Source organism: Thermobia domestica, chromosome 3, assembly GCF_964235325.1.
Source record: "Thermobia domestica chromosome 3, izTheDome1.hap1.1, whole genome shotgun sequence".
Taxonomy (NCBI): Eukaryota; Metazoa; Arthropoda; class Insecta; order Zygentoma; family Lepismatidae; genus Thermobia; species Thermobia domestica.
In genome coordinates this window covers 343308484-343332403 of record NC_137456.1, presented here as the reverse complement: position 1 = coordinate 343332403, position 23920 = coordinate 343308484, and the positions used below count along the sequence as shown (strand labels likewise).

The 23920-nt window shown below is 36.8% G+C and overlaps 1 protein-coding gene across 5 annotated transcripts in view; it reads left to right on the top strand.

Moving 5' to 3' along the window:
- Nucleotides 1–23920, top strand: part of Pdzd8 (PDZ domain containing 8) — a 110432-nt gene that overhangs the window by 11320 nt on the left and 75192 nt on the right. For all 5 annotated transcript variants that reach the window (XR_014130755.1, XM_081752861.1, XM_081752863.1 and 2 more), the window contains exons 3-6: nucleotides 3745–3942; nucleotides 10740–10932; nucleotides 13380–13537; nucleotides 14174–14378. Coding sequence is in view for 4 of the 5 variants with exons in the window: in XM_081752861.1 (XP_081608987.1) it covers nucleotides 3745–3942; nucleotides 10740–10932; nucleotides 13380–13537; nucleotides 14174–14378 (754 nt within the window). In the remaining variant the exon portion in view is untranslated. The remainder of the gene's footprint in view (nucleotides 1–3744; nucleotides 3943–10739; nucleotides 10933–13379; nucleotides 13538–14173; nucleotides 14379–23920) is intronic.

Below are 23920 nucleotides of genomic sequence, written 5' to 3'. Positions count from 1 at the left end.
ACAATTTGCTTCAATACCTCCATTTCTCTTTGACATGGGATGAGCTATGATTGCTGAATGGTAGAGCGTTCACCTCTGGTGCTTAGGGTCCCGGGTTCGATCCCAGCCCCCGCCAAGTGAACTTTGTTGTGGACAAGCACCGTGTGCGTGGGTTTTGTCGGGGTTCTCCCGTTTCCTCCCACTTTCTTCATTCCACCATTTCATTCATTACTCATCATCACCGTCTCCTTTAGCCTAACGGGCATAAGCGCGGGACGTAAAATCCAAAGATTTCATTTCATTGCTGTAAGTGCGCAGCGTGCCTGTATTACTGAAGATCGATGGTCAGACCAAATCCCGATCGCTTCGCAGGCATGTGTGTAATTTCGTTTCTTCTTTGTGAATGCATGATTAATGGGACGGCAAGAACTTTTTTGGTTACCTTGTACTAAATAAACATTAGAAGGACTTTTATTCTGCGACAATACATTATTAGATTCTGTACCAAAAATAAATAAATACACAACTAAAAAGTTGCTACAACTTATTACAAAATTCTGCCATCTAGATAGAAATATGTATTGATAATCACATCATCTTATATGGCTGCTGACAGTTTTCTACTAGGGTTGTGTGGATAAAGAAGGTAGAAATTTTAAAAATTGTCCATAAATTTTGTTATTATTAATCTATAAATAGAACATAATGGTTTATTATTGACTTATTGAATTATTTAGTCATTTATAAAATAACTGGTTTGAACTAAATGCATATAAAATATTCTCTACAGAGAATTTTCCGTCGCTTTGTTAACTACTGGCATCCATAAATTCTTACAATTCTTTAATATTTTCCATAAGTAGAGGCTTTGCTTTGTATATACTTAAACACAAACAAACTATTTGCTGAGCAAAACAATATATTCACATAAAAATCTACATACATGTTACAGTATCGCCAACTAACATTTTGGCTTCATCAGACACTATCTATCTTGAATCGTGTTCCTTCTTCTAATTACTGTTTAGACATTTCGGCACCCACTTTGCTGAAAGCTTGTGTAACCGCTTTCCGTAGTCTGTCCTCCGTTGTCCTGCCAGTGAGTATTTTCCGGAGACCTGGACTTACCTAAGTAAGACGTTGAAGGACATCTCCAAAAAAGGGATTTCTAAATCGTTTCCGAATTGCTCGCCGGTCTCAATAATAAGATGACCATTAGGCGCCGAGAGGTTCGGATATTGCGTCTCGGAAACCTCACGGACGATCAGACGTCATTCAGACCACAACGCACACAAACATTATCCATACGCAAACAACAAAAACACACTGGATTAAATAACACTATCCTTATTTATTAAAATACTATAGATGAAAAAAATAGCGGAAAACAGTCAACACTGAATAGGTATAATTATTTTCATTAATAAAATCACACTTTGCTTTTTCACTACACTATAGCCCTTAATTAATTTTATATATCGGTAGAAAAGATTATGATTATAATTCCACTAAAGATACTTTTCTCACACCATTAATGCACTTGGGGGATTAGCAATGGTGAAATTTCACCGGGATAATCCCGTGAAGTAATATGGTTGTTGCTCCAAAACATCCTTAAGAGTCGACATCAGCCTTCAGCAAAAGTATGTAGTCTCCAAAGTGTAATGATGATGTTGGAGGGCGCGTTTATAACTTATGCGCACAAGGTATGAGAACCTGGGATTTCACTGATTGGGATTAACCATAACTAAGTCCTTGACTGGCTAATAACGGATACTCCTTAGCACAACATTATACTTGATGCCCGATGCAACATGCGTGGTTGCTATCTCGAAACGTGGGGTAACACTCCTCGAACTCAGAGGTTCGAGATACGAGCTGCACTGATCGACTGATCAATGTTGGCAGTTCATTCTCAAAAGCACTTAGGTTAAATCACCTGTATGTACATGTAAATAGAACATAAAGAAGATGTGACGTTAATTTTAGTCCACTGGCCACGACGCACGAGACATTGCGATAACTTGGGCCTGGGAACCTTTAGATAACGAACTGGTAAAGCGATGTGGCTGGCGTCGTTCTGGTGTTCGAACATCTGGTTAGCTAGTATTTCCATGAATGATTGGAGAATACACTTAATTCAGTTCCAAATAACCATAGAACATACTCTTCACATATTAATAAGTCAGGGAGAAACACTGAGAAGCTTCGTCGCTCACTAAATGTACTCACCACAAAGTAACGTTTTCGATATATATAGAAAAACACGATGAAAGATTTCTTTGTCATATTGCGTAGGAAGAAAAACAATTCCTATCGAAGAAAGAACTTATTTACGTCGCAGAATAAAGTATAAATCGATAAATAATTACTGTCTTTATGAAGTATACAAAGCGTCCACAAAAAATTCTTCTATAACCTGGTGACGCTGATACTTGCGCATGCCCAAAATACTACTTACAATGAACGCAACACGCTTCCTTAAGATGCTCAATAGTTGTTTTTTGTTCTGAAGGATCGGATCATGTAGAGCATCAACGTGTTGCCAGGTCGGTTGAGGTTGGAATCTGGCCACTGCAAAGTTTCTCATCAACTATGAAATAGCTAGTCTTTAAAGAAACTAAAAAGATTTTGATTCTCCTATAGGAAAGACACTGCCTCCTCTGATGTTTGTAACTATCAGTGTAAATGTCCTTTACAGATTTTCCCTGCAGAAACGAAAATTGCATGATAGTCCGACACTCCAAAGGTTTGAAACTTACTTGAGTCACTACCATTACTGCTTCAGTCAGTCAATAACAACAACAAAAAGTTGCATAAACCACAAGAAATTACATTTGCACCATTACATACTAAGATACTAAAATTTCATATGAACCTCCACTGAGTGTTTTATTTAGATGGCAAGGAGATAAAGCCAGGAACTTCTCAGCACCCTTTCGTACATTTTACTGTTAGCTAACTAGGTAAAAATAAAGTTGTGGTTTCCTATTGTCTTTCATCCCGCACTATCCTAGCCGATAAAGTCAATCTGACCATGCCTGGGTCTAAATGTTCAAGTTACCGTACCTATCACTATGCTTTCCGCCAACGTGGCTACTGGAGAACTGCTGCCTTCTGCCACAACACTCTTCGTTTGGCTACTCTATTTAGATCGATTCGGAAGGAATGGATCTTCTGGTAGTGAACTAGCGCCGACATAGCTCTAAACTTCACTGTAGCACCCAGTTCTCCTCTTCCGACATATAAATGTCTTCGTGAAGGTGGTGCTTATCGGGAAGCGGAAAACGAATGAGAGGGTGTTAGAAATGGTGAGGAAGGAAAGAATGATTTTAAATATTGTTAAGAAGAGGAAGAGAAACTGATTTGGACATTCGCTAGGAAGGAACTGTATCATGAGGGACGTGCTAGAGGGTATGGTGGCAAGGAAAAAGAGGGAGGGGGTGAAGGAAACTACAATTGATGAACTATATCAAAATAGAAAAAAATTACGTGAAGACAAAGAAGTTAGCGGAAGTCCTTGGAACATAGAAGCTTTTTCGGTTCCGGCAAGTGACCTGCCAATTATGGCAAAATACCTGTGATGATAACGATGATTTGTGTATTGTTAAACTGACTTTTCCGTGTAGCATAATCCCTGGTTATTATGCTTCACGAGGACTATCTTAAAAGAAAAGACTATAAATACTAATTATTTCTTGAATTCAGAAAGGATTATTTTTATTGATAAATGTAGAAGTAAAAATATGTTGTTTGTATTTACAGAAACTTCTGGAAGTACTACAAAACAAAGATTTGCCGAAGAAAGAAAGCTGCATTGCTTTGAATTTAATATTCCAGTTTCTTTTCAAAGAATTAAAAAATACAGATAAAGTGAGAAAATGGTTCATAAGGAAGTTAAGTTTGGAGTTCGAGGAACTTCTCACAAAGACTACAACGGGAAAGCTGTTCGATAGTGTTGTGGTAAGTAATCATAGTCGTCGTTTCTTTTATTATATAGTATTGTGTATTGAATATAATCGAATAAGGAAAATAGGAAAAAATAAAAACATGTTAACATAGTGCAAAATACTAATTCTCTGGCTTTTCAAGGACGACAGATCTGTAACACATTGCAAGCATAAAGATCCATCCTGTTTCAGTTCATTTCCTGCGTAATAGTGTGAAAATGTGAAAAATAAACTAAAACAGGAAATAGAATTTTTAAAGTAGAAATATTCAACTTTGAGGGAAATGTAGCTATGTAGACGTTTAACAAAATACTTTTTTATTGGATTTTTGAAAATACTTTTCTTTTGGTTATATAATAGATACCTGTTAAGGCATTGCATATACAGTGGACTCTTTTTAATTCGAAGTCCAAGGGGACACGAAAAAACTTCGAATTATCCAAAATTCGAATTATCCAACAACATTCATTTTCACATTTATAACAAACCAACCAAAGTACTCTGCATCAAAAACATATTCATATGGTGTAGACTTTACCTTTAAAGCAGCTTATTATTTGCGTGATCGAATACCGCAAACTAACAAACGACATTGATTCCACATAATTCAAACTACGTGTACAATGGAAAATATATTTACGTACAACACAACATACATTGAATAGCCTAAACAACTAAATACCAGTAACAATTTGAATATTCTGTTCTCACTTTTAAGAAGTCGTAAACCTCATTCGCTTAAAGTTGATTGTTTCTGTACGGTCAATAAATCTTGAATTTCATGTATTGCGTGGAATACGGTATTAATAGCATTTGGTTGACTTCATCAATAATTCATCTTAAATTTTCAACCAATTCTGAAAGAAGATAAGATTGGCACACGTTCTCTATCTTTACTTCTTCCCCAACTCACCTTCATCTTTATTATTACATAGATTTTCTATTTATCTTTTGTATTACTCTTCCCTATGGCTGCTTCTGGATAACTGAAAACACGTTAAAACTGTATTTCTCTGTAGCCCCCGCCAAGTGAACTTTGTGGTGGACAAACACCGTGTGCGTGGGTTTTCTCGGGGTTCTCCCGTTCCCTCCCACATCTTCATTCCACCATTTCATTCATTACTCATCATCACCGTCTCCTTTAGCCCAATCGGCATAACCGTAGGACGTAAAACTCAAAAATTTCTTTTTTTTTTTTTTTTTGTATTTCTCTGTTTACATTTGTTCAACATTAAACAATTTCTACTCTATTTACTTCGAATTATCCAAAACTTAGGTTCAAAAGTTCGATTTATCCACGATTTTTTACTATTGTTTTCAATACAGTTTTCAAGGGGAATGGACTTGTGTTCGAATTATCCAAGTTCGAATTAACGAGACTCCACTGTAGAAGTACAAACCGAAACAAACCACTTGGCGTACTAGCCCTTTGTGGGCCTGAGCCGCTCGAACGCCATCTGTTAGCGACTGGCTGAACCACACTCAGCCTAACGACGAACACATGGTCGATGCGCTGTGTCGGGAGCTTTCTATCGCTAGTGGCCGTCACGTCCTTTATTCATGTAACTCCTCAGTTTGCCTCACGATGCTAGGTGGACGCCGAAAATTGGGAAGTACTGGCCGGGAATCCAACCGGGGACCATGTGGACGTGAGTCCAACGCTCCAACCACTAGACTGCGGTGTACAGCGTTGCATATACAGGGTGGTCCATTTATCTTCAGACAAGCGTATACATTTTAATCTAACAAGTAATACTTAAAAAAAAAAAAAAAAAAAAAAAACTCAGAATTTTATACAAGTCAAATATCGGGAGGAAGCAATCGTTCGAAATACTCTGCAATGCCACCAAATTAACAAATTTGCCAACCTAATATAATTTTATATAAATCAAAATTTGAATTAAACGTTGAAACAATGTTTTAATTGTTCTATGTTAAAAAGAAAATTCAAATGAGGATTGTATAAAATAAAATCTAACAGCAATCTTACGATATATAGAGGGTGTTAATGAATTATGCCGACAAATTGTAATAGGTGCTTCCTTATATCATAATAAGAGAAAAAGCTAATACAGACCTATTTTGTAAAGTGCATAGTTTCAGAACTAGGGCTTTCCAGAATTCTAAAAATACGACACTTCCAACACACGCTGTTTTAAATTCGAGAAAGCGTGGAGTGTTGGACCATATCAGCGTAAAGCAAACCATAAGCAATTCAAAAATCCATATTTCATCAATGTGCAGTGGGTATGTATAGGATTCCCTACAGAGTATATTTCACATACATGCTCTCAATAGAATTCTTATATATGTTGTGACTTAAAAAAAGTGGTTCCAAAGTAGGTGAAAGGTAAGACTTGACAACGGTGAACACGGAACGTTCTGGCGGAAGTCGAAAATGTTAGAGATCACAAACTCCACGGTCCCTCATGTTAGGAATAACGCGTACTGGTTTGTTTCACGCTTATTCGTGAAAAAATGTGAAATATACCGTGATAAAATACATCGCAAGACGCGCTTTATTCCGAACACAAAAAAAAAACATTTAGCTTGCGGCCCCAAACGCTTCCGACTTGCTGCCAAAACATTGCGTGTTTACTGTTGTAAAGTCTTAACTTTTGCCTGTTTTGGAACAACTTTAAAATCAGAGCATATTTCGGAATTCTGTTGAGAGCATGTGTGGAAGTTATATCCAGTAGCGAATTTCTTGGCACACTCATTTCACATTGATGAAATATGCATTTTTAGATTACGTATGTATAACTTTCTTTACGCTGATATTGACCGCCTCTCGACGGTTTCCGAAGTAGCGAGTGTTGAAATTTTGTTTTTTGACAATTTATGCAATTCTGAAATTATGCACTTTTCTCAATAGGTTCCTATGAACCTCACTTATTTTGATGCGAGGAAATCTCTCTTACAGTTTGTCGGTATAACTCATTAACTAACACCTTAACCAAGACGTTGACACTAGAGCCACTTATTGGCGTAACAATCAATGTAACTGCTTGTTGGATTCGTATAGTAATGAAAATGGTTCCAAATTAATCTGCGACGTTGCCACATACTGAAATTTTCATTCCCCATAGCGTCTGAAGGAGGTCCTGGAGGTATATCATCATAAAACATCTTCGCTTTATTTTGAGCTGTAGAATAGTGTTCTCTGGCCATTGGGCGCCATTTTTAGAACACCTGATATATATTCGTTTTGATATATACAGGGTGGTAGGTAACTCCACCGACAAACATTGGGAGGTGATTCCTTATATGAAACTAAAGAAAAAAGTTCTGATAAACATAGGTCGAAAAACGTCTCCTTTCAGAGTTATGAACCGCCGAAAATTCGAAAAATCATGTTTCGAAACGCCCTGCCTTAGAAACTATAGGATCTATCCCAAGCGGTTTAAGGAATTACACAGGAACTAGTATGCGATCTATCTAAATATCCATGTTTTAACATCCTCCGTTATCGGCGAAATCAACGCGACATTAGTACTTCCTTCCCTATACCTCAACTTCCTTCTTACAGTTCGTTTCGCCGATAACGGACCACGGTAAAACATAGATACTTAGATAGAGCGCATACTACTTCCTTTGTAATTCCTTAAACCGCTTGGGATCGGTCCTGTAGTTTCTAAGACAGAGTTTCAAAACGTGAATTTTCGAATTTTCGGCGGCTCATAACTCTGAAAGGAGACGTTTTTCGTCCCATGTTTATTAGAACTTTTTTCTTTCATTTCATATAAGGAATCAAAGTTTGTCGGTGGAGTTACCTACCACCCTGTATATACATAGACTTTAACTTTCATCTGGCAAGAATCGATGCAATTATTTGATGGATTCGTAAGTCTACTCTGTGTTCTTTATCTGCGACGTTGCCACATAGTGCAATTTGCGTCTCCAGGTGAGGACCCGGAAAGTATATAAATACTAGCTGAAACTGCGCTCTCTACACAGCGCATCATTCGCATATGAGCATAAATCTCCTTCTCATTCCTCACAATATATGTACATGTCCCTTTATAGACACAAGTGAAAGACGTCTTGATTAAAAAAAAAAAAAAAAAAAAATCGGCAAGGGGTATCATAAAGGGGAGATTTTTTCGATTATTATTTTTTTTTCAATATCGCACCATTTGCAAGATTTGAGCCTACTTCCGGTTGTAGTTTCTAATTCATGTATGACCAGTGTTTTCTTTCTTCTTACATGCAGTATGTAATAAGCAAATACATTACATATACAATTAATTATAATGTCAGTTATATATGGTATTCATTTGGCAAAATACTCAAAAAATAAAGATTTATCTTAAGACTCGAGAAATGGTTATCCTTCCTTTTTCACTATTATTTCGCCATGGAACAAACGCCCGAAACATATACAACCCCAATATACAACATTGTGGTGTTGGAATGTATAACACATAGGATATGATGCTTTTTTTTTTATTTCAATGCTTCCAGCGTACCCTTAAAAAATGTAATAAAGAAATAATGGCCATGTTTTTTAATATTCAATTAGAACTGGACAATCTACGCAAAATTTCCAATCGATCAGTGAAAACGTCATCTTTCTAGAGCCTGTAGTTTCCGAGATCTCATTGTCGAAAGGAAGGCCACAAACATATAAACATAGTTTAAAAGAACTCGGAAGATGGAAGCACAACTCACATGCATTGATTTTACAGAAGGCTTATTAAAATACAAAGGCTTTGAACAATAATTTTATATCATAAACTTTATAAAAAAGATATAGTTAACTAATTTAGACTATTTAAAGTACGAATACTTAAAAGGTCTGTCTCTGTTAAACGTGAAATCACACACAACCGTAAATGAAAGGTTTGAAAGCTAAAGTTATAGGTTGGAGCTCAGGCGCTTTTAATTGCTATTGTAGCATTTTAAAGGATAGATAGATATATATTTCTCTTTGTTTTGACTTGTAGAATACACCCTCCATTCCAAAAGAAACCGAACGTTTTAAAAAAACAAAAAAGCAATGTACATTTTGGAACAAATCATTTTTATTAATCAATGTATTCCCCTTCTGCATCGATACACATATTTGCACGCTCCAACAAGTTGTCAAACGACTTCTCCATGTCCTTTATTGGAATGGTCTTTAGGACGGCGGTTGTCGCCTTCTCAATGGCATCAATCGATGCGTGCCACTTTCCTTTCATCGCCAAATGCAGTTTCGGGAACAGATAGAAATCGCACGGAGCGAGATCTGGTGAATAGGGCGGATGATGCAACCGAATAATGTGATTTTTGACCAAAAATTCAGTCACAAGTCGCGAACGATGTGATGGTGCATTATCGTCCAAAAGAGTCCAACTGCCGATTTCGCGATATTCGGACCGAATACGACGAATTCTTGCCAGAAAACGCTTCATGACGCCCAAGTAAAACTCTCCAGTGACTGTCTGGCCGGGCTGAACAAATTCTTTGTGGATAATTCCTTTTGAATCGTAAAAACAAATCAGCATCACCTTAACTTTTGACTTCACCAAGCGACTTTTTTTTGGGTGTTCCTTCATCCGGCGCTCTCCATTCAGCACTTTGCCGCTTTGTTTCGGGCTCATATTCAAAACACCACGTCTCGTCACCAGTTACAATCGATTTCAAGAAGTTTCGATCCTGCCGAGCACTTTTAACGATATCTTTGCAATGCGCAATTCGATCAACTTTTTAGTCTTCGGTGAGTTTGTGTGGTACAAACCGCGAATTAACCTTCTTAAGGCCCAAAACTTCGGTCAAAATGCGGTATGCGGTTGTTTGAGGAATGCCTAATTCCATTTCAATAACTTTCACCGACGATTTTTTGTTATGTTTGATGAATTCACGCACTTTTTCGGTGTTTTCTTCCGATAATCCGGTTCTGGGGCGGCCTGATCTTTCGTCATCATCCAGCGTCTCTCTACCCGATTTGAATCGCCTGAACCATTCGTAAACTTGCGTACGGGATAGACACTCATCACCATATGCATTTTGTAGCATTTGGTGCGTTTCACTAAAAGTTTTACCCAGTTTAACACAAAACTCAATTGCAGCTCGTTGTTTGAAACTCATTTTCCGACCGATGTACACAACACACTGACAGTTGAAACGCAATAACTTTGTTGCCGTGCATCCAAATGTCATGACATTTATACCAGTTGTCAATGAGGGACTACGCCATCTACCGGTAAAATATTACAACAGATGGCACTAGTGGTACTGTTTGTTTTCAAAAGTTCGGTTTCTTTTGGAATGGAGGGTATTCTGTAGTCCATGGGCGCAAACACGATATATATGTAAAAATGGAATATATATATATATATATATATATATATATATATATATATATATATATATATATATATATATATATATATGTATAAAGGATTGAACAAATTCCCACTTAAGACAGCGTCTGAAAGTAAAATGGAATATTCTCAACGATACAGTTAAATTTAGATAAATGAAAGCATAGCCGGTGAAATGAGTTATTCTCACACCACCCCCTACTCTCATTAGAAGGGGACGAAGAGAATGTTTCAATTTAAATTATGTTCTATTTTATTCTCACTCGTCCGACAAAGGCAGCAAATTGCTTTTGAAACGTCAGTTCAAATAAACACGAGTGAAACCTCCTAGGTTTAAATTATTTAATTATAAAGGTTTCTGGTTATCATCACATACTCAGGTAAGTGAAGACATGACAAGTTATAGCGTAATCAAAAAGATAATTTTACCTTTAGAAAATGTAATTTAAATCATTTTTACTTATCTCCTAGTTTGTGAGTGTAATAAATATTTGGTTTTCAGATTCGAGATCTATACTTAGGGACCCAGTTTCCTGTAATCAAGAGTGTTACAGTAGTAAATGTTGATCTTCACCCAGAACACCAATATATAGAATCCATGGACGTTAGTCTCGATGTCGAGTACTCTGGAGGCTTTCAACTTGCTATTAATGCCAACATGTTATTGGGACGAACAGCATATTTATCAGTCAAAGGTCAGTGAAGGTGTTGATTGTTTAATTATTTATTTTTATACAAATTATACTTTCTTGGGGGGGGGGGGGGGGATGGGGGCTGGGGAGGCAAAGAATAGAAATTTTATATAATCTTACACAAATGCATTAGCCTTTTTCAACCCTAGATTCTACCCCCGTGATGTAGTACCTACTTCTGGTGGTACAAGTTTTTAGTTTGATACGTGATTTTGTGGTGGTCAAAGTCTTGTCCAATTATTTGGTTGTTATTCACTAACTTCCTACCACTTCGTATTATACAGATTTTTTTCATTATATTCATTGCATTAAACCTCGGCCTTCTTAAGCTTATATAGGACGTAATCATTGGACGCAGAACTAGAGATTTCATTTAATCTCATTGTAGTAAAGTTGCGTAAGGCTGGCCGTTCATAGTGTAAATTCTCAGAATAAGGGTAGTGATAATTCCAGTAATTTTGTTATTCTAAATATCCATCGAGCAGTTAGCACACATCGATCTGTGTACAAGGCCTGCACAGAGCGTTCACATCTGCTTCGTGGGATCCTGATTCGTCCACAGCTCGCGCCAAGTAAGCTTTGTGGTGAACAAATACCGTGTGCGTGTGTTTCTCGGAGTTCTCTCGTTTCATCCCACTTTTTTCATTCCACCATTTCATTCATTCTCATCATCATCAGTCTCCTTTTGCTAACGTATACCGTGGGACGTAAAATTGAAAGATTTAATTTCATAAGAAGCAATAAGGGAACTATTCAAAGTACTACGGCACAAATAAATTCTGGAAGATTATCTGAGAGTATTATTTTATTATTTCAGATTCACCTCACATAACAGAAACTATATCCGTCATCGTTGAAGCATCAAAAACTTGAAATTCACAGAGTGAAAAACTAGCACTGAATCTAGAATCGAATTCGGGTCTTGGCCTATTATGCTGGTGAGCTAACCAGTACGCTACTCAGTCTGCCTTTTCACCAACCACACGTTTCCACTCATGAGTTTGGCACTGAGTAGCAAGCCAGAAAGCAGACGGAATAGGTAGTAGTTAAGTCTCCGGTACAGTCGACCTTGCCAATTTTAAATGTGAATTTTTAAATTAACTCTGATAGTAGGCAGTCGATGATCTTGGTCCTAATTTTGTCAGTTGCTCTTAAAGTTTACAATAGTTTTTGTGCATAGAATATCTGGTCATTGTCATTGGTAGTGAGCTATTGAATTGACGTTGCTGATCTTACAAATTTTGGTCCAAATTAACCATTCGTTTCTAAGATATAGAAGCGTTGACATTGGTTTTGGTCTTTGGTTGTGGTCCATGTTAATTAACTTTAACAGAACACCAGACTATCAAAGATCGTGAGTTTCAGTTACTGTCCAAATATGCCAACAGGGGGATTAGTGCTAAAGTACTCACTGTTGGTGGTAGAGGTTCTTGATTTAATCTTAACCCAGTTCATCTGTTTTAGTTCAGTTGCATACTCTCTCTCTTATGGTCAATCAGTACTTAGCCATCCAGACCAGATGGATTGAATTTCATTCAGTTGACACATGGTTCACTTGCTGCAAGAACAATTTGTTTGTTCACTACATTTCTTATATAACATCTAATTCAGACTTCTTCTAATGTAAGCACGATAACTTAGTGGTAGAGCGCTTTACCTCTGGTGCTTGGGGTCCCTTGTTCGATCGCCAGCCAAGAAAGTTTGTGGTAGAGAACATCGTGTCTAGGGCCGAATTTAGGGGGAGTACAAAGGTGCACGTGCACCCCCCCCCCCCTTGTTGTAAACATAAACTACCTAAAATGAGAAGCAGGCAGTGAGTTTTGCAAAAATCAATAGTTTCAGTCAAATTTCAGAAGGTTGAAGGAAAAGAATTCATCGAGAGCAGACACTGTGCATTTCCAGCGCAATTCCTCATTCACATCACAGATGCCTAAAGACATTTAAAAAACTCACTTTAATTCAAATGTACTGGCAGTTATTTGGTGCACACCCCCCCCCCCCCCCTCTCAGAAAATCCTGGATCCGACCGTGATCGTGTCCATGGGTTTTTCTCAGGTACTCCCGTTTCTTTCTACCTTCTCATTCCACCAATTCTTCTGTCATCATTCACTTGTCTTAGTCATCATTTCCTTTATCCTAAAGGGCATAATCGGAGACGTTATACTGATATATTTCATTTCATTTTTTTCCAATGTAGGCACTAAATTTTTTAAGCATAACAGGTGTTGTAATAATATCTATCTGGTATAGGTGGCTGATCACCAACGGGAGAGCAAATATGCGTAGCTGATTTAGGATCGAATCTGAGCAGGATAAGCCGGAGAGACTCTTCTATTTCCTACCCATTTCTTTCCTTCACTCTGAATTTTATTGATTCCCAGTAATAATTATAATATCTGTCCAAGTTCCATCTTCAGAATGTAATAATTAAGATTGTTTATTTATTGCAGTAAACCATTTATCAGGTCTCGGAAGGCTACAGTTCAATCGGAAGCCTTATAATCATTGGTCATTTAGTTTCTACAACGATCCTGCATTGGAATTGAATGTCCAGTCTCAGTTTCAAGGCCGGCCACTTCCACAGATTACATCTCTTATAGTTAATCAGGTAAGTACTAGGTAGTTTTAATAGCTGTATTGTTAGTAGACACTTATATATAAAATTGAACTGTGATAGCGTATTTACTAGAGAGAAGCATAGCTAATCACGGAAATATTGTAGTAATGTCATACACCATAACATTGTAACACAGACACAAGTAAAAGTAATTATTAGTGAACTATCATTTGCAATGTATTTAGAACTAAAACAGTTCCATTTTCTTTTATATTACTGATACATTGTAATTAACTGCAAATATAACCTATTGTATGTTTCACCCCTCCCAGTATTATTTCCGTTACATAAAAATGTGAACAAAAATTTGTGACTGAAATTGAAAGCTGAAAAGCTAACACGGTAAGTAATTATCTTTTATTTTCACATGTCCACCCTAACTTTTCATACTTCAAAGATCAACTGTGCGGCTGGCGAAGATGTATCTTAATGTTTCAAGTAACACTGTTGTAGTTATAGTAAATAATGCGAATTTATACACAAAGATTGGACATGCGTGCTTTATGCTCCGTATTAGAACATAATAAGCATGAGATATCTATTTTTTTTTTTCTTTCTTGCATGATGCTAGGCAATATTAAGAGACGCTTAAGCCATTTTCTTTTCTTTCTTTGCTTGTTTTTCCAGATACGTAAATCTCTGAAGAAGAAGCACACACTGCCTAACTTTAAAATGCGGTATAAACCATTCTTTACTAAACCAGATCCTACTGAGGACGATCAGTATAGAACTCATACTGTTTGCCCAGGAATCCTTCAAGTGACAGTTGTTGAATGCACTCGTTTAATGGAAAGCTTGCTAGCGGGGAACGTTTATTGCTCGTTGGCAGTTGGCAAGTACTTTTGTTTAACATCAGCCATTTTTATTACTTATTTTTATTTTTCTTGAAACGTTGACAGCATTCTCTTACTTTCATATTCTTCTGATATTTTAGTCAAATTGCATGATTTCCTTAAAATGATATATGTATATATATTGTTTGCATTTTAATGCGCTAATTTATAGAAAAGAAGATCTATATATTTTTTTTGAGTGCTTCATGGAATATATTTTGATGCTGTGTTTTACCAATCTCACTTTTACGGAATATATATATATATATATATATATATATATATCTATTCTCGTAAACATATGTATATAAGAAGTTCAAGAAGTAACCCAGAGAAAAGACATTTTGGAAAAATCGAACATTCTGAATCGGTTATTTTGGGCATCTCAACCAGATGTCCTTGCTGAAGATCATAATCTATATTCTTTTGTAAATGTGAGCTTCGTCGCTAAGAGGTTAGCATACGCGCCTTTGGCGTTGGAAACCCGGGTTCGATTCTAGGCGGGAGCTGATGTGATTGGGATTCCACGTTAATCAGTAGGTCCTGTCTCATATATCCTCGCTGCTAAATGGAACGTTAAACTCCAAATCAACTGAACTCTTTTGTAAGTGTGAGTATTCTAGGGAAATTTCGGCGACACACCAAATTAGTAGAAATTTTGATATGAACGGGTTTGTCCAAGGACAGACACTAATTTCGAGCACCAATTAGAAATAATAATAATAATAATAATAATAATAAACATGGAAACATCTTTCACACATTCTTCGATATGAGAAAACACGCGTGTTAATCAAAATCCGACAATTTACATTTAACACAATTAGGTGACTATGACTAAACTAGACCTCTACATACTTACAACTGGATGGGAGTCGTATAATTAAACATCGACGTTTTAATTAAAAAATTACACTGGAAAAACAAAATTATACAAACAGTCCCAGTGCAAGCAAAGAAATGGTTTTAATACGTGATGTAACTTCTCGAGCGGTTTGCTACACAGTGACTTTGTTTTTTCACGCCTGCCAGCGTACAGCGTTGAGTCGCAAAGCTAGGGCATCTCTCGGTAGAAATCACGCTCTCAGCACACTCAAATGTTTTAATTTTTCACTTGCATCGTCTGCAAGAAAGCTTCCGTATTCCATTAGAGTTTTATCGCTTCGATCGTACTCCTTGGGATATTGAGTCAAACCTTTACCACGAGTTCAGAGATATGAGAAAACTTTCAGTTGCACAGAAAATTGTCTCAATATTTCCATATCACCAAAATAAAACTCATGTACAAAATAACATTAAATTAGAACTATTACAATTGAGATTTGTGAAATATAGCAAGAAAATATAGATTCATTATGTAGTCAAAAATGTAACGATATGTGTTATTTTACACGTACTGTATATGTACAGTACGTGCTGTCATGATTTTTTTTTTAAGTAAGGCTAAAATGCTATCTTCAGCGCTTGACGCTAAAACTTGTGTTTCGCTTCATGAGCAGAAGAGAATGAATATTTAATATGAGATTCCAGCAGTTGTTTATCATAGAAATAAAAGAAGGAGCAATTTGTGCAAAGTATACAGAGTCAAATTGCACGAGTGGATCGAGATTCGAACCCGCGTCAACGACCATGTTACACAGTTTTCTCCCTGAACAACGATAACTTCTTCCATTCTGGATATCGTGGCTGAACACTGACGTCAAGAATGAAACTGTTTAAGGGCGGCGTGGATAGCATTCTGATTAATGCATCGGTATTGTAAACTGAACACTTGGGTTCAAATCTCGATCCAGTAGTTGATTTTTTCATCTTGTACAAGGTCGATTCAATAAATAACTGGAAAAGTTGTATAAAAACACAGAACTTCAACAAAGTTTGTGCTTGTTTGTTATTTTTTGGTGGTGTCCTAGAACTATTATCAGATAGACCTGGTACGCGTGTCTCGCGAATGGAATGCTGGAAATCAGTGAACCAAGATAGCGACACACTTGCAGGTTTGCACCAACGTGGGGCAGTGGATCATTAGATGTTTGTTAGCTGAAGGGTTGAAACAAATCGAAATTCACCGTCGGATGGCAGTGTAATATGGTGAAATTTGTTTGATGTAAACACAAGCGTACAAGTGAGCAGTTAAGTTCAAACTGGGTGTGAAGGGTGTTGACGATTCGCCATGCCCAGGACGCTCTGTCTGTGCAGTCACGGAGAAGAACATTGCGAGAGTTGATGAATTGATACGGGAAAGCAGACTTACTCGTATTATGGTGAGTGATATTGCAGAAAAGATTAACAATAGTGTCAGATCAACCCACCATATTGTTCATGACGTACTGATGTTCAAGATGGTGTGTATGAGTGAGTTCCAAAACATTTGACATTAGAAATGAAAGAATGGCACATGGAGACTGAAGGAGAGGCATTTTTCCACCGTATTGTAACGGAAGATTAAAGTTGAGTGCATTTTTACGAACTGAACGGAGGCGGGCTTCAACGGAATGGCGACATTCTTCATCTCCAAAGCCCAAAAACGTGCTCCTTCAACCTGTTGTTGGAAACCTGCAAGGGTGCCGTTATCTTATTTAACTGATTCCGTTCACAAGGCAGGCGTGCCAGACCCATCTGGTAATTGTTCTAGGACACCACCAAACAAGAAATAACAAAGAAGCACAAACTTTGTCGGAGTTTTGTAATTTTTGTACAATTTTCCTGTTTTTTATTGAATGGATCTTGTATATCATTAAAATTCGTTTTTATAGAAGAATTGGTGTGATATAAGATTGGTTTATTGCATATTCTGCGAAGTATTAAATTAAAAACATACAATATATAGCAGATAATTTAACATTAATCTCTTGTTGCACACTATTTTTATTATAAATTTTGGAAAAAAAAAGTCGTTAAATTACCATTAGAATTTTCCTTAAAAAATTTCCAACATTAGAAGAAAAGAAGTTGCTTGGTATTATCGTCTCAAAGATATGTTGAATGTGTATGTGTCTAATTTAACACTTTTCAGACGAAATTTTTAGGATTTAGATTTCTGGGTTTTCGGCATCTATGGCCAACCCGTCACATATGAGGAATGACACCCCTCGGCGAGCACACTATCCACGGAAAGGGAAGGAAGGAAGCGGCCTGGAAACTATAAGTTAGGTACCAGCCCGGCATTTGCCTGGTGTGAATTAGGAAAACCTCATTCAGGGTGGCTGGTTTGTAAAAGTTTTTTTTTTTTTTTTTTTTTTTTACACTTTTTCAACCGAGTGCTCTTACCGGGAATCGAATAGACGTTTGTTGTTATTAACGTAAAATATAGTCGACAGTCAGTCAAAGAGTATCACACAGTTTCATTTATATTTTTTTTGTTTGTTTGTTTTGATATGGTAAGGCAATGAAATTTTGAGAGAGGAAATTTTGGACCTTCCTGTACTCACATTGAGGTATCACTCAATGTAGGATCCATTAACTTCATTTAATATTCGCCAACGTTCTTTTCAGATAGTGAAACCATGTTGGTTAAGCTCCGAAGATTAATTGGTACAAAACTTCTTATACACCCAGTGTTATTCCTTGTTACTCGCAGATGTCTTAGCACGCAGATAATCTGTCAAAATTTGCGAATAAAGAAATTGGTCACTATCTTCCATCTTAGCTTGAAGATATCTCCGATGTCATGTGTGTTCTGTGTTGTCTGACATTGTTGTGGTCCAGGTTAATGTCAATATTTCGTAATTTTTTCTTGGTTCGTAATGCACGGTGAAGCTTGTCCAGTGATGAACAACACCTCCCTTTGTTGATGCAACACCACTTTCCAGAAAGTAAATGAAAATCACTCCATTTGGTCCTAGAAAAAACTGGCCAGCAATTTAGAAGAGAGAAATATTGTTACCCGTGTGTTGCATTTTTTAACGATATGTTCATACCTCATCGTTTCCTTATTCATGTATTCCAAATCTCCGGATTACTCTTTGAACCGCGAGCCACTCTTTGAAAGAGGTGTATGTTGTATTTATGATCTAGAAAAGGCTTTTGACCGCGTGAATTGGAAATTGTTGTTGAGAGTTCTAACGAAGATAGGGTTGAAATGGAAAGATGGAAAACTAATAAGAAACTTATACATGAACCAACAAGTAAGTGTTAGGATAGGGGAAGAACTGTCGGAAGAGAGTGCAATTGGAAGGGGAGTTCGAGAAGGATGCTGCCTCTCGCTAACACTATTTAATGTCTATCTAGAAGAGATAGTGAAAAAGAGTTTACATGATGATGAAGGCATTTCAATAGGGGGTAGAATGATTAGATGCTTACGATTTGCAGACGATATGGCGCTTCTTGCAGAATCTGCAAGAAAATCAATAAAATGTTAGAAACACAAAAGCCATGGTGATTGAAACGAAGGGGTCTGTGGCAAATATAAAAGTGGGGGAGGAGAAAATAGAACAAGTGAATAGTTTTCGATATCTGGGTAGTATTCTTAGTAATGACGTGAAGTGCGAACGTGAAATAAAAACAAGGATAGGAATGGCGAAAGAAGCCTTTAGAAGGAAGAAAAGTCTGTTTTGTGGGACCTTGAATAAAGAGTTGAGAAAAAAAAAAAAACATAAAATGCTTCGTGTGGAGGGTTGTACTGTAGGGATCGGAAATGTAGACATACGTAAAAGTGATGAAAATCGACTGGAAGCCTTCGAAATGTGGGTGTTGAGAAGAATGGAAAGAATTAGTTGGGTCGAGCGGAAAACGAATGAGAGTGTGTTAGAAATGGTGGGGAAGAAAAGGACACTTAGATATTATTAAGAAGAGGAAGAGAAACTAGTTGGTACATTGCCTAAGAAGAAATTGTATCATGAGGGACATCCTAGAGGGTATGGTGGCGGGAAAGAGAGGGAGGGGGCGAAGGAGACTACAATTAATGGATAATATAAAAACAGGAAAATCATACGTGAAGACGAAGAGGTTAGCGGAGGACCGTGGAGCATGGAAGCTTGTCAGCTGTGTGCGGCAAGTGACCTGCCAGTAAGGGCAGAATACCTATGATGATGATGATGATGGTGATGATGATGATGATGATGATTATTATTATTATTATTATTATTATTATTATTATTATTATTATTATTATTATTATTATTATTATTATTATTATTAGGGTTAGAGACATGAAAGGGCCTATCTGGTTTACCATAAGGACCAAATTGTGTCACGTGATGAGGTGAAAAGTCACGTTACATGCTAAATCTCGTCTGGAGATTCCAAATCTAGATGTGAGATATTTCAAACACGTAACTTTCGCTTGGGGCAACCTGCGCAGTTCGAAGAAGATGCATATGTATATAATGTATCGTTATTATTGATTTTACTAAAACGCCTTGACTTTCGATAATGTTCATATTTAGATTATGTGCTATACATAGTTTTTAAGCCCTTCATTATGTCTTTGCAATAAGCTTTCAATTAGCCATCTTCTTATTACAGTTTTTAAGATATGTGGACGACTTCAGTTTTTTCGTAGGTTTTCCATTGACATTCATGTTAATGTTTCGGGCTTTTTGATCATGTTCCATCCATTTTAGGACAATTTGCTTCTGGAATATAGAATCTACATAGACTCTTCTACATTTGAGTTGAATTTCAGCCATCTCTCCTAAAGTCTGTTCACATCATTCCAACCGGATTATGCCCTTTGGTGTGTAGATTTCTTATTTAAAATAATTAAAGACGTATTTCAGCATATTTTAATATTTTCCCTAGAAGGAAAGTAAAAAGGCTTGAAGATAAAAAGGTAGGGGCTGCAGTTGTTATAATAAGATGGCCACATCTCGAAATCCCTAAAGATGAGACATATGTTAGGGATATGAAACTTGGTATATAAACCCTTGGTCAACGCATTCTCGCCGTGAGAAGCACGGAAGCAATGATTGAAACATGAGGTGCGAGGCCGTAGGCTCAGCAAATGAGGAGGGTCTGGGAGTGAAGTCTCCAGCTAGTTGAAGACTAGTGGTAATTTATTTAGTGCTTCGGTCAAAATACGAATTGATTGGTTAATTGAATTGGAGCCTCAAGTCCCGTACAGCACGGAAACTGTATGAGGCGTGGATCCCAGTTTAAGCTGAAATCCGAACCACCATAATACATTTAAATTTCAAGGATTTCACCGAGAATTGAACCTGGGATGTTGTGCATCTAATGCGCTCACGTTAGCCACTAGACCAGCAGAGAGGATGCTGACGTCAATTTCGTCTCCCATTATGACACATATATAGAAGAGAAGAGTAGTCGTATCTATATATTAAAATGCTACGTTTATATGTTTCTATACAAAGAAAAGTTTATATCTTTGTCTCCAATCCTTTCGACAATAAGATCTCAAAAAACACAAGTGCTAGAAGTGCCTTTTCGCTGGTCGATTTCAAATTTTGTGTAGATTGTCTTGTTCTAATTGAATATTTAAAAAAATGTGGTCGTTATTTCTATATTACATTTTTTAGGGGTACACTGAAAGTATTGAAATTTTAAAAAAGTAAAGCATTTCGTATGAGTTATACATTCCAGCACATAGTTGTATAGAGGGGTTGTATATCTCTCAGACGTTTGTTTCATGGCCAAATGATAATGAAAAACAAAAGATACCCATTTTTCCAAGTTAAGATGAATCTTTTCGTTTGGAGTGTTTTGTCCAATTAACACCATATGTCAATGACATTATAATTAATTGTGTATGTAATGTATCTGCTTATTACTGCATGCAAGAAGAAAGAAAAACTGATCATACATGAATGAAACTCCAACCGGATGTAGGCTCAAATCTTGCAAGCAGTACGAGATATTAAAAAAATCTCCCTTTATGGTACCCCTTGCTGAGTTTTATCCAGACGTCCTTTACTTTTATCTGTAAAGGGACATGTACAGATGTTGTGAGGAATGACAAAGAGATTCGTGCTCATATGTAAATGATGCGCTGTGTAGAGAGCGCAGATTCAGCTAGTGATTAAGTAAAATCTAAAGTTCCCCCGCATGAAATTTCATTTCGTTATCACACCAAATAAGAAGGTTGCAGCGATTGACCTTTGTAGTTAAAACCTCTTTTGTTGTTGCTCTCCGTAAGAAATTCTTCACTGTTATAAATAACGCCAGAGAGGCTACGGCAATGAAGTTCTTTGTTGTATTCACTATGCAACAGTAGATGAAGAATTGAAACTTAAAATAAAATTTCTCTGTTTGTATGAGAACAAGAAACCGAACACTTAACTGGGCAGACTACTAAATATTTTTCAAAAGCTAACGATTTTTCTTTTGCCAGGTTTTCGTAAAAGAGATAATAGAAACGGAACTTACCTCAATAATAGATAATGTTATTCTACACCCGAAAATAGAATCGGAACAATTTTCAGTGTTGCCATCCATAGAAATTACAGTGTGACCAGAATTTGAATTACCCAAAAATCTAGGTTATGGCAGCGGCTAGAAAAATGAACTCATCGGCAATTGATGACTTATCATGCTGTCTGTGTACCTTGTTAACTACTTTTTAAATAATATTTGTATTTATTTTGTAATAAAGAGTACAAAGTAAATAATGTTTAATGAACAGTAGAATTAAAACACAAATATTATTTAAAAAGTAATTAACAAGGAACATAGACAGCATGATAAGTCATCAATTGCCGTTGAGTTCATTTTTCTAGCCGCTGCCATAACCTAGATTTTTGGTAATTCAAATTCTGGTCACACTGTAATTTCTATGGATGGCAACACTGAAAATTCTTCCGATTGGTATTTTCGGGTGTAGAATAACGTTGTTTATTATTGTGGTAAGTTACATTTCATTATCTATTTTCACTTACGAAAAACGGAGAAAAGAAAAATTGTTAGCTTTTGAAAATATTTAGTAGTCTGCCTCCTTAAGTCTACATAGCAAATAGGTTCCATTTGAAATATCTACTTCTTTTGGGGGCACGGTGGCTCAGTGGTAGAGCGCTTACCTCTGGTGTGTGGGGCCGCTGGTTCGATCCCTGACCAAGTAGGTTTGATGTGGACAACATTGAGTCCGTGGGTTTTCTCGGAATACTCCCGTTTCCTCCCACTTTCTCATTACACCAATTTGTCCATCATCATTCACTTGCTTTAATCATCGTCTCCCTTAGCCAAAATGACGTAATCGTGGGACGTTAAAATGAAAGATTTCATTTCATCCGCTTCTTTCGCAAAAGTGAGATGAGACCTGTCGGTTACGGGAGATGGCCCACTATGGCACCTTATTCTTCATGTTGTCTAAAAGAAATTAAGGCCGTGTCCAAAAGTGCATAGTGCACACTTCGAGGATGCACACTCGAAGTCTACAAATGGAGTGCACACTAAATAGTGTACACTTCGTAAAATTAGCTTTTGATCAGCACTTGGTTACAGCGCCTCGTTGTGGTGGAATATGGAACATTGATGACAAAAGAAGGGAGAATTTCGCGTACTAGAAAAAAATAGCATGCTTTTTTTTCTTTAAATGAATGACTTTCCAGTTATATTAAAGATAAATAAACCGTACAGATTGACTATATGGGGTAACCATAAAATGATTTAAGAGTTTTTTTTTATGTATGCCAACACCTTCAGCTTTGCCGTGCCTGCAAATATTTGTCATTTTGGGTATTTCACGCGCAGATTAACAAGAGCGGAGCATAAATGCAATACATATATAATATGTGTGTGCGTTGTCTTATGTGCACAATAAACTCGTAACAGCATAAAAAACACTAAACTATTGGCGATATTCTACTTTATTAGGCATGCTTGCGGAGGGAATATTTAATAATCTCCCGAAAGAAGAGTAGCACTGGTGATTAGGGCGCTGAAGACACTTTTGCGAATTAGTTTAGGAATTTTATTGCAACTGAAAGTAGGCAACGTACAAGAGCGTTAGGACACCGAGGGGAGTGGTATTTACAATAATGTGGCACAAAACTACTTTGGGAGAGGGTTGATACTGAGTATAATTGCTTCCTGTACGGTAGATTACACAACAATGACAGTATAATTGTTGTAGTTCTACTGTATTCTTTCAGTTCAGACATACTGATTGAACTCTTTCTACCATATTGCGCTAATATTGAAGTTCCTTAGATGTTATTCTTTCACTGTGAATTTATTGATTTTACCTGGAAATCATCGAAATAGTGTCTCCGTATTCTTAATCTACAGCAAAAGTTAACACATAGAAGGATGACAAGGAAAGAAATGGTAAAGTTGAACAACATGAGGACCAAAATTACAGGAAAAAGCTATTATGTCGCTATGAAATACCAACTTATAAGGATAATGCATACTCAAGGCGGATAACCCTAATTAAAGTAGTATGGTAAAAATAACAAAAAAAAGTGAGATTACTATCTTATAAGCCTGCTTGAATGGAGTTCTGTATATTGTATACACTTCAACATTTACATGCATTTTACTACGCTTTCGGCGCCCTACATCTCTCTTGAAATATACTCTCCTACATGCTTCCCACTGCGAAAATGGTTATTCAGTAACGAAACAAATCCCCTCGTCCAAATATAAA